The sequence below is a fragment of the Tricharina praecox genome (genome assembly GCF_024521635.1).
Source record: "Tricharina praecox strain CBS 144465 chromosome Unknown BZA05scaffold_69, whole genome shotgun sequence".
NCBI classification, from domain to species: Eukaryota; Fungi; Ascomycota; class Pezizomycetes; order Pezizales; family Pyronemataceae; genus Tricharina; species Tricharina praecox.
This window is the reverse complement of record NW_026250471.1, coordinates 1-11,626: the sequence shown is the minus strand read 5'-3', so window position 1 is coordinate 11,626 and position 11,626 is coordinate 1. Positions and strand designations below refer to the sequence as shown.

The window sequence follows — 11,626 nt, the reverse complement described above, 5'->3', positions numbered from 1 at the left end:
GTCCAGTCCACGCCTCCTGCCGGACTGAACCTTTCAGCCCAGTCCCCGACTTTTGCGGAAAGACGGACTGGACTGGACTATCGTAAGCACTGGTAATCTTTTTTGTGGAATTGTGCGGAATTATGCAGAATTATGCAGAATTAATGCAGAATTAGATGGGGTTGGGTGGAATTGGCCCTTGGGTAAGAATTGGATGGGATGGGATTGACTGGTGGGGGTGGCCTTGAGGTGGGTCGAGGACTCGAGGATCTTGATGGTGTACCTACTTCCATACCAACCAAGGTATCCGACAGTTCTGACCTGGGGGCTGGAGATGTTGGAGATGGAATGAAAACTGAACGTCAAAAACGGGGAAATCCGAAAGATGAAAACCGGGTACTCAAAATTTTTCCACTTCAAGGTCCTTTCCTCCCGTCTGACGGCCTTCTCCCTCCATCACCAGACACGTTCGCACTCGCTCGCGTTCCGTTTTATCTAACCCCGTGGTCTGAGGATATCCCGCAAGTCCACCACTACCACCAGTCTTCCACTGTCATTGTCACTCGCATTGTCACTCGCACACACCCACAATTGCAGCCGTTATTGTTGCTATTCATCCCGCGCTCGCAATGATTAAACAAAAAAAATATTCACCCCGCTCCGGCTCCCCTCTCAACCCCGACATGTCAATATTCTCTGAGCCGCGGCCCGGTGTTCGACATCGTCCAGTCCGTCCGTCCTGAGCCTCGGACTGGACTGGAATGTATTTTGGTAGTCCGTCCGGGGCAGTATTTGGACGGACTACCTAGTCCAATTTTTTTTGAAAGCAAGACGGACTGCAGTCCGCGCCCAGTCCACGAGATCCATGGAGTGGACGCACTACGTTTCTGCAGTCCGTCTAAATGGCCGAACGGGACCAGATCTTAACCGTCCGTCCAGTCCAAACTGCAGTCCCTATGTCGAACACTGGAGCCGCCGACCAACGTGGAGAGTGGGGGCATGTACATACCTCATATCTACGTGAGTATCGGCCGGTGCCGGGTTGGTTAGGGATTATCACGACCCCAAAGTTGGAGCTCTGAAGCTCTGGAGGATTTTCGTTTCGATGTCAGACAGGTGGGGATGGGATGGGTGGACGAAAGATGATGGCATGCTTGCGATATCACTCGGTTTTACGGGATGCCTCGGTACATACCGGGGATGCTCTTGAGAAATCCATCCATGTTGACTCGGCAGAGCTTGATCCCGGGGGTGATATGCCGCGGCCCGCCACGTAAAGCGTCGTCACGTCACGTCGCATCTCCCCCCTTATCCCTCATACATACGATACATACGTACGTACGTACCTTTGCACCGCAGCACACCGCACCGCACCTCGGATGCCGGCCGATCGTCGTGTGGCGGGGTGGAGGCCCTGGAGGGGCAAATAGCAACGAATCACGATCGATTATAATTCAATCGATTCAAGGCATACGGCTCGTTTGTGCACTTTGCACTTTACACATTGCACATTGCCGTGCGGCCGAAAGATTTCCCGTCCACGATCTCTGTCGTCGTGATTTGATTCGAGGCGGACTATGTATGTACGAGTATGATACCTTATGTACCTTGACCAAGCAAGGCCAGTGGATACCTGGATACCTCGTGCCGTATATCGATAGCACCTCCCCCCCATCTTTCCCCATCTTCCCCGCTATGATCGGCAGATGATAGGTATCAAGATAATAGGTAGATCATCCGGCTCCGGCTCGTCCGGCTTTGCCCGTCTCGTGGCCGCGATGAGATGTTATGATCGGAAACGCAGCCTCCCCCCTCCCCTCACCCTTCAAAGATAGCTCCGATATGATGTCAAAGTTCAAACTACTCACACGCGAAACGTGGAATGTCAAAAGTGCGGAATGCGGCTCTCTCTCGGCCGCGCCTTTGCGTGCGCGTGGACGAGTGTGAACTTTGAAGGCGCAGGTGACGGGAGGAGGTGACGGGGAGAGGGGAGAAGGGGGGAAGTGGGGGGGAATGGGGCAACAGAGTTTCCAGAACGTTTAATCGCTGCATTCCCACGCCACCCATCCGATCGCATCGCATCGCATCGCATCGCTCGCTCGAGCGAGCGAGCGGTGGAGGGGGGTCTGGGAGCCTGAGAGCTTGAGAGCTTGAGAGGGTGTGCACACTGCATCGAGGTTTGTACCTATGATGGGAGACTGGGTAGCAAGGAGTAAGGCGGCGCGGGACGGATAGGGCGGGGCAAAGATGGACAGGGCGGGGCGAAGATGGACCGATGGGCTGCGATGGTGGCGTGAGGAATCGGAGCCTGGGCGGTTGGTACCCTATACCAACCTACGGTATGTGCACGCCGAATGTGTCTATGTGCCAACCCCCGGCCCTCCCCCCGGCTACCTATCCATCCGGCATACCGGCGAAGACGGCTCATTCCGAGGGCCGACCCCCATCCCTCATCCCTCGCCCCTCGCTTGGCGTTACGACGGCACCGGGAGACGGGAGACGGGGGCTGGCCGCCTTGGGTCTGGGGTCTGGGCTGCGTAGATGATCAATACATAAGTGACTACTTTGTTGGTATGCATCGCTAATTGCCGCCTGTAAATAAGCGCACGTTGGCTGATGGGGTGCTGGACCCTGGGTGCCCGGTGGAGGATGAATCGAGCCTGGACTTTCGAGAATGTGTGAAGGATGTGTGCATGCATTCCATGGATAGTTGTGATCGGAGGTTGCATCAGCAGACAAGCAAGCAAGCAAGCATTGATTACCTAGGTGCCTAAGTACCTACTCAACCTAGGTCATAGGTACCTACAGAGCGTTTTTACTTGGGATGTCTACGTGTGGGCAAATTTTGGAGTTTGATAGGCCGGCGGTTACAGCTTTGGATTCATACCTACATCGGCGGGCCTCGGGAGTCGGTGGACTGTACTCTTGGTACTAATAAAGAGTACATAGAGCAGTAGGGCCTGGGCTGAAGCCTGGTTATTGAGCTGGTTATTGAGGGGGAAGGGGGAAGGGAAGGGGCAACGGAGATTCGGAGTTTCCGTTGCCGTTGTCGCTGTCGTTTGGGCATGGGGACTTGCGGCTTGGGCTTGAGGAATTTTAGCTTGGGTTTGGGCTTGTGCTTGCGGATTGGATCGTGGATTGCGCGAGCAGGGCAGGGCAGGGCTCGAGGCGATCTAGGTATGCATACCTACTCTACTCTATACACACGAGCACACACAGACACACAGAACCTCGGTGCAAGCGGAATTATGCATTTATCCAATTCTCCGCCATCATATCGCCCATCCTCCCACCGTCCAACCGACCGACCAACCGAGCGTCCAAACTCTACATGGACCCTCCCCCCTCCCCCTCCCCTATCCTACCGAAACATCCACCAAGACAAGACAAGAAATCTTCCGAAAACCCACCGTCTATGCCCCGCGCCGATTGTGGTTAACCAGGTACCAGTGCAGAGATACTCGTAGGGGCGTGTCGGCGATCACACACACACACACACACATACACACACACACACACACACACACACACACACACCACACACACACACACACACACTTCCTGGCATCTGCAACTCAAACTTACGACCCGGCCCGCGGCAGCCCCTGCCCGTGCCCAGTTCGATACACGGGCTTCGAATAGATCGGAAATATATCTAATGAAGTCAGGAGATCTGCAAGGCAAACGAACAGAGACAGGAACTGGAAGTATGGGAGCCAATTGATGAGGTTGTTGGTATGTGAGGAAGGGGGGTTGCTTCCACTTCAGCTCAGCTGTGTAGGAACTAGGAACTCTGGTTATCTGGTTGGTACGGTACGGTACGTAGGCACTCATGGGTTCAGAAAAGTCCAATTGGTACCTACCTAATGTACGAAGCCGGAGCGGTAGATCAATCATCAATCATCAGCTGAAATCTGGAATCTGTATGTCTCTACCTATTAATAAAACTACGATCCTATATCGATTCATTGAACCGTCGAACGGTATGACTCCAGACTCTAGACTGCAGGCTCAGAGAGCCCTTTGGGCCTGTCTGAAGAAAAAGGGGAACTCAAGGCGGAAGAAGGGGAACTCAAAGTAGAAGCAGGAGAGAACTCTCGGCTTCCACGGTACGGTACCGTATTATCACAGGTAGAGTAGTACTCTCCAATTCCTCAGCTGCAGCAGCCTGCAGGTAATTCGATTCTCCTTTGGTAGTTACTCTACATACTAGTATCGTGCACCAATAACGAGCTGCGGATGCTACATCAACTCTAGATGGACGACGCTGGGTTCCCGCCCAGCCAGAATCGTGAGACAAGTGCTTATGGGAGAGGAGGGGGAGGTGGCAATCCAGATCGGCAGACACGGTATTCGCGCATGGCGATGCGGATTGAGCCGAAGCCTGCGATGTCTGCGATTCTGCCAAAGGGAAGGGGCGTATGTGGCGTTTTTCTTGCTGGGTTTGTTTTGGTTTTGGTTTTGCTCCTGAGCGCCTTTTTGGCAAGGTCGATGGGGCGAAGGGGTGTTGGTGGAGGTTTGCATGGTGGGGTCGGGAAGGGGAGAATGGAGGCGTTTTGCTTTCTTTCTTTCTTTCTTTCTTTTCTTCTTTCTTTCCTTTTCTTTCTTTCTTCTTTTCTTTTCTTTCTTTCTTCTTTCTTTTCCTTTTCTTTCTTTTTCTTTCTTTTTCTTTTTCTTTTTTCTTTCTTTCTTTCTTTTTCTTTTCTTCTTTCTTTCTTTTTTCTTCTTTTTTTCTTTTCTTCTTTTCTTTCTTTTTCTTTCCTTTTGCTTTCTTTCTTTCTTCTTTCTTCTTCTTTCTTTCTTTCTTTCTGTTTTCTTTCTTCTTTCTTTCTTTCTTTCTTGTGATACACACATACCCAAGACCTTTGTACCTAGGGTAGATGCGGGTGGTGGTAAATTAGAGTAGATAGATGAACGACGGCTGGCGGATAGGCACGGCGAAAGCTGTCCTCTGAACGACCGAGACAGTCGGGCGGCCGCCGATGTGCCGATGCTACAGTAGACTTGACCGCTTTTTATGTACAGTGAAGTATGTAGTAAAGATATATATAGAGTAGTTACATTAAGTAAGCACTTAGGTACTTGGTTCAGCTCCGACGAAGGTTCGAAAGTTGGTGATGCTGCGAGCCTGCGGCAGCTGCGCGGGCTATATAGTAACATACTCTACATACGGTAGGAAAAGTAAAAAAGACGTGTATGTGGAGTATGTACCACCTCACTCCGCCGCCCACGCAGTGCATGAGGCGCCTTCAACGTCAACTGCTTACCTACTTAGTTAACGGCCAGGCCTGCAGAACGACGTGTGTGGTGTTACGCTATAACACTCTACATAGGTTCGTTGATGTAGCAGGAACCAGCAGAATCCAGCAGTTGACAGTTGCCAGTCACAGTGGTGGGAACGCCGCATACGGTACTTATTTATGTAAGTACAGCCCGAAGAATCCATATCTGCGAGTGCGATGCCGCTCATTCTGCACGGGGCCTACATACTCGGCAACGGGTCATGAGGCTGACCAATGAGACTACCGGTATGGCTCTGTGGCGGATGTATGGAATGGCTCTGCGGCGGATGTGCGGCATGGGCTTTGCGGCTGCGTCGGTGAAGGCAGTCGCGATGGGGATTGTGGTGATGATGACGATGATGATGGGCAACCAGATTGTCGATCCTCACCGTTAACACTGCCTGCCATCATCTTGCATATACATACCACCACCACCACCACACAATGCATGCATCGTAAGGTGCTTGCAGGCAGTACATAGAAGAGGCAGCCCGCGCCAGTCCGGCGGAGAAGACAGCGCGGAACAGGTCCATATCTATCCAACTACATATCTGGAGCGGAACGGCAGGCGGCTACCAACTATATAGCGGAGTAAAGTATTACCTACACCTCCTCTGGACAACCGAGACAGAGTGACCCGGGGAGAGATCTCGGATAAGTCATACGTACATACACACGCGATGAGCTGCATCTGTTTGTCGTCGGGATAAGCTCACGGCTCGAGGGAGAGAGAGATAGGCAGAGAGAGAGTTTCGACCTGCCAAAGAGTGTTAGTTTTGCAGCACCCCACCGACAGGTGACGCGGGGAACCGCGACGGGGGGATTCCTCGGGTATGTAGGTGTAGAGAGTACGCATACATAGGACATCTTGGTGCGCTCTCTCGTTCGAAGTGCCGGGCGGTACCTGTCTGCGTATACCCAGCATCTATACAGGATACTAGTACTCTATAGAGCAGTAGCAAGCATCCAACCGGACCTGTCTGACATGTAGAGTGCGGCATCGCCAGGGTCAGGGGCAGGCTTCTTTCCGTCCCATGACGATTGATGGCCGCACCCTCAACGATTCCACGCGCGCATGTCACTCTCCCTTCGTTCCGCTCCGATCCCGCTCGAAGGGCAAGCACCGCGAGGATTAAATATTCCCCCCGTATGCACCCGCAATAGCTACCGTGATGCTCACTGGTTCGTGGCGTGTTGCGGGTGTTTATTCTGCTGCTTCCGCACGGCTCGATGTGGACCTTTGATTGGAGTCTTGGCCTCTCGAATGCCGGAATTGCAATGGAGAGGAAAAACCGCGTTGGATGCATAATTTTTTTTTCTCCACGGGCAGGTGAGCAGTACTAGAGTAGTTGACGTGCCGAGTCTTCCACGTTAGTTGGTTATCTATCGCGCAGCTGGACGACAGTCGAGCGGGGGGGACAATCGTTGGCCCGACCAGCGGCTGGCTGGCTGGATGGATGGGAATCCTCATCGCCGTCTTCAAGAGGGGGGAGGGGGGTGAAGACTGCGGTCGAGAAGTGTACATAAGTAAGTATCTAACCTATAGTACTTGACAGCCTACTTCTTGTATCCCACCACCACGCACATCGTGGGCCGGCGTGTCGTATCGAAAATCCGCCCTGCGGTAGTGATGGTGGTGATGGTGGTGATGGTGATGTCGTAATATGGCCACTGGTGCTGGTGGTGCTGGTGGTGGATAGTAGAGTAGCAACGTGAGACACCGCGACATCCCACAGTTCGCTGCGCAACCGGCGCAACTGCCGCAACCGGTGCATGGTCCGACAACTTGTCGCGCAGACGGGCTTGCGCGTGCTACGGCCCCGGAGCACGAGCTCTTTACGGAAGGCTCAGCACTCCCGTGCGTGCTTCGAATCCACACGGTTCGAGACATCTACGCGTCCTAGTCTCCTCCCAGTGCTCTCGTCCGCGTCGCTACTTCAACCCCCAGGTGCAAGACCAGGAGCCAGCGCCCGGATGGGACGCGCCTTGGACCCCCCCTCTTGCCTCATTCGGGGCTGCCGCCCTTGCTCCCACCTTGGTCGTCTCTCCAGATTCGAAGATCCGAGGCCCAAAGGAGATCGCAGCTGTAATGGCTTCCCTGGAATTTGGCCCGCCCATGTCATCAGGGTTGGTCCTCAATGACAGGGAAACAGCTGCGGAACTGAATTGCCCCCCCCTCCCACCTCCATCCCACAGCGTGCACTGGGCACATCAGACAAACGACATGGGTGGTGGAGGAGGAGGAAGAGGAGGAGGAGGCCGTTGAGGTTGTCTCGAATTTTGGGACAGCGAGGACCCGGTCCTTTTGGCCTTTCCAACTGCGTTCACAAAAGGCTGATCTCTTCCTGGGACGTTAATACTGCCCGCAGTCCCTCCCTTCCCCATCCCTTTGCTCTAGACTTCTAACGTCCTCTTCCTCCGGACCGCGGACCTCTCTTGCCTCTCAGTCTACTCGCCCGCCGCCGCCTCCGCCGCCGCTCATCGTGTCCCGTCCGTCTGGAACACCCCCCTCCCCCCAATTTGCATATCTCAGATTATAGCTTCGACGCACGAAATGTGGAACAGTTTTCTCTTGCCAACACCGACACTGCTGTAGCTTGACACCTCCGACCCGAGCCACGTTCCTTCTACCATTAGCTGGCCGATCCCCTCTGCCTTAGATCTCCGCTTCGCTGCTGCTGCTGCTGCTTGCTCCCCTTGGGTTTCTTGTCTTGGTGTATGTATCCTGCATCTTTCTTGGAGTTGGTGGTGGTGTTGGTGGTGGGAAGTGACGTCGTGGACGTGGACGAACCGGATGGCAGTGCCTAACACATATCTCGACCAGTTTTTATAGATCGAAAATCTCATCCAGCCTTTTTTCTCGTATCATTTCGGAGAATCTCCGCTGTTCCAAACGTACTTCGGGCCCGAACTTCGTACCTTTCCATCTCGCCCGCACGCGTTCGCATCCATCCATCCACTGCATCCCTCCCTCCCGAGTCCACGATACCGGATCTCCATCGAACGGACACGATTACCGTATCCGGCCTTCCATCTGCTGTCGCTCGAGTACCGTGGAAGAGCATCACTGTGAGTCGATCACCTGGCCTGTGCGCAATATGACCTGTCTCTAACGTTAATGGTCGGACAGTATACCGACATCGGTCATATGTTGGTGAACCTGCAACCACATCAATATACATTGAACATCACGATAGTAACCCCCGCCTTCCCCCACTTCCTCACTCGAGATATTCGAAAGTCCGGAGCGATCGAGCAAGTCTGCACCTCGACAACTACAACAACATATTAGCGCTGGAGCATGTATAGCAGACTGTTGTCTTACAACAGCGCTCTATCACCCCACAAGGCTCCACCACCAGAACCTCCAAAACAACAGGGAGGATACTGGCAAGAAGTCTCGAATACAACGAAGAGGAAGAACTTCACCTGAAGGAGGGACCTGCCGCAGTGGAAATTGTGGTACCGGTCCTCCTTGTTCTCGAGTGGAACGTCGCACACGCACACGCGCCGCCGCCACAGTAAGAGATATCATCGGTCCGCGGTCCTTTTGCGCGACAGCCACCGGACAGTGATCTGGAAAGTACGAATCCGGGTCATCTCCATCCCGTCGCCTGCCTTCGGTGGCAAAATATTTTTCCACCGAACATCCGGGAAAGCCAAGACATTGTCGAAAATCTTCGGCATCGCCATTCCATCCCGACTGTACCACATTCCGAACCTGCGCTAAGCCTAAAAGTTTATCGCAATCTTCGTACACGCCTTCTAACTGCACTTCTTGAGTGTATTTACGGTTATCTATTTGTTTGCGAGTTGCATACCCAATCGATCCACCACGTGCACTTGTTTCTTTGTGGTCCCGCTCACTCTTTATCTCGTCTTCCCCGCAAACTTCGTTTAATCTCGACTTTTGGCTCGATCGGCTTAAGCACACAATCTCACTCGTATCGGTCTTTTTCCTTCGACAACACTCTCATCCGATTCGCGGACAACATCAACATCGAAGCACCGCAATGGGCTCCCACTCTTTCTCGATGTTAGACTTTTGCTTCCCGAATCTTCGCTTTTTGGGCCCCGTCAAGACCACTGTCGCCTCCAAGTCGGCATGGTTCTGGTCAGCGGCAATACACTCCTTCATCTCAGTCAGCATATCCACACAACTAGCAGCATTCTGCATCTCGATAGGATCGGTCCTCCTCTCCAATGCCGTTCAGGCGACCGGACCACGCCATGGCGTGCGTTGGGCGAATTGCTGGTGGTCGGCATCTTGTATTCGACTCTCCCGTCAATCATCCGGTGCTTCTTCAGCGCCCCAATTGACGGCCCGAGCATGGGATGCCAGAGGGATTAAGACCGACATTCTTCTTTGCTTCCACCACACATGCGCGATTCATACCGACAAAACACAGCTTCAAGTATCCATTGCTCTACGTCGGATTCCCTCTCACCATGCGGGGATCGATCGGGAAGGTTGCGTCCCATCAAGGCGAGCAGATCGGAGAAGACGAAGGCCGAAGAGGATGGAAGAACGCTCAAGGAGGATTTTACCTTCTTCAGCGTCGACCCGCCAGGTACATCAACTCGGATCTCCCATTCGATCAGAAACTAGACAGTGTGCTTCTCGGCCATGTAAGTCCTTTTCGAGACTCCATTGATTGCCGGGCATACTGACATAGCCGATTAGGGCCTTAACCCCCCGCGACTACCGCTTGCGTATCTCGTCACCACTCCCGCGTTCTTCGGATACTCGTTCAACCCGGTTCGTACTACTATCTCTATTCCGCTTCGAGGGAGCTCAAGCTCGTCGTTCTCGAAGTCCTCAATACCTTCGGCGAGAAACACGTCTACGTTCTCCGCTCCGATAATCCTACCAATCCTCCTGCACGGAAAGGCTACCTCTTTGCGGGCACCATGGAGAAGGTTTTCACATCTCGAGCTTCAACCATCGTTCGGGCTCCTACGTCATCCAAGTCAACGATCCGATCGCGACGCCATGGAATCCGAGCTTGGACGTGCACATGGCCGTATACGACAAGGAGGGCCAGAAGACCATGGTGGCCAGGGCGTTTTCCACTCGAATAGTTTCGATTTGCTCACGGGCAGTCTGTTCCGCGGATGGTATATCGGCCTGACATGGGGGTACAACACGTTCCTCTCCGTTCCGCAAGCATTCTACGAAGCATGGAAGTTGTACAATAAGAAGGCAACTTTCTACATTAGGCCCGAGCCTCTCACGGGGAGCATCAGGAGGGAAGCCACCAGAGCGAGCGGGAAATGCAGACCTTGTTCATGTGCTACCTTCGCGCCAAGGTCATGGAGTTCCGCGGGGATTGGAGGTCAAGGTTACGCTTCCGGAGAGCACTCCTCTCAAAATGAGGACTCATCCGGAGGTCACTTTTCCAATGGCAAACCCAGCAAGGGCGGAATCAAGCAGCTCCATCTCAGAGTGCTGAAACCCCCGGTTTTTTATGCGTTTCTTCGCACACACAGGATCCATCCAGACGCTGTGGGATGGACTACACAACCAGTCAGCCGATTTCCGGCTTGTCACCGTCGAGGGGGACGGAGGAATCAAGCTCTTCAGAAGATCCTCGAGAGAGACTCCCGGCAGAAAGCTCGGGAGGCACCCCCTGGTTGGACCTGGCGGCTCATCTCGTTATTACGAGCCTGGAAGACGAGGAAGGAACTCCGAACAGCCGCTTCGGGAACCACGCTTCCGCCACCTCGCACTCGTCCTAGCAGCCATCTCAACACCATGGACGAGTTCTACCTCCTGCAGCGAGCCGCTTGTCCCCGCGCTCGCGCAATGTACAGATGGAAGGTGCTGCACGCCGTCGTGGCCGACGTCCTTGGCTTCGGCGACTCGGGCAACGTCGAGCTGCTCGCGTCGCTTGCGAAATCCGTCGGTCTGATCGGCGTGGTGGTGCTGGCGAATGTGGCCGCGGCCTGGCACTTCTACTGATCGACTACCCGATCGCGATCACCCACTTCATTCCGGTTTGCCATTTATTTTGCTGTAGATATTATTGTCCCATCTGGCGTTTGTACAGTTGGCCATTCGCTCCTTATCCTTTATTATTTCGACACTTATACCTTTTTATTCTGCCTTTTATTTCCTTCATACCAATTTCCACTCGCGATCATAGGGGCTCTAGATGGACACCACTCCTCATACACACACACACACACACACACCCTCTCTCTCTCTCTCTCTCTCTCTCTCTCTCTCTCTCTCTCTCTCTCTCTCTCTGTTTACCTCTCTTTACATTTTTTCATCTCGAGATACCTCCTTCAATTTCATGTCTGTCTTATTTATCCCTTTTGTTCAGGTTCCTTACTGTTGTTTTGGTACCTTGGGAGGTCTA

At 53.4% G+C, this 11,626-nt stretch overlaps 2 protein-coding genes across 2 annotated transcripts; one reads left to right on the top strand and one right to left on the bottom strand.

Annotated features, from left to right (window-relative positions):
• Positions 1–5,788: 5,788 nt before the first annotated feature.
• BZA05DRAFT_413931 (uncharacterized protein) lies at positions 5,789–6,945 on the bottom strand. The gene is made up of 6 exons (XM_051485230.1): positions 6,837–6,945; positions 6,616–6,765; positions 6,486–6,520; positions 6,238–6,440; positions 6,120–6,204; positions 5,789–6,018 (listed from the first exon to the last, which is right to left on the bottom strand). The coding sequence occupies exons 1-6, from the start codon at positions 6,846–6,848 to the stop codon at positions 5,865–5,867; spliced, it is 639 nt and encodes a 212-aa protein (XP_051334501.1). The 5' UTR covers positions 6,849–6,945; the 3' UTR covers positions 5,789–5,864.
• Positions 6,946–9,710: 2,765 nt separating this feature from the next.
• BZA05DRAFT_449809 (uncharacterized protein) lies at positions 9,711–11,223 on the top strand (the record flags this gene model as incomplete). The annotated part of the gene is made up of 3 exons (XM_051487395.1): positions 9,711–9,890; positions 9,946–10,722; positions 10,846–11,223. The coding sequence occupies 3 exons, from the start codon at positions 9,711–9,713 to the stop codon at positions 11,221–11,223; spliced, it is 1,335 nt and encodes a 444-aa protein (XP_051334500.1).
• Positions 11,224–11,626: the final 403 nt, after the last annotated feature.

What these genes read in the sequence shown, in the direction of transcription:
- BZA05DRAFT_413931 (XM_051485230.1), bottom strand. An exon ending in TAACGTGGAAGACTCGGCAC is followed by an intron (nt 6,521 to 6,615) that starts GTCAACTACTCT and finishes CCGGCATTCGAG; the next exon opens with AGGCCAAGACTCCAATCAAA. An exon ending in TCAAAGGTCCACATCGAGCC is followed by an intron (nt 6,441 to 6,485) that starts GTGCGGAAGCAG and finishes GCCACGAACCAG; the next exon opens with TGAGCATCACGGTAGCTATT.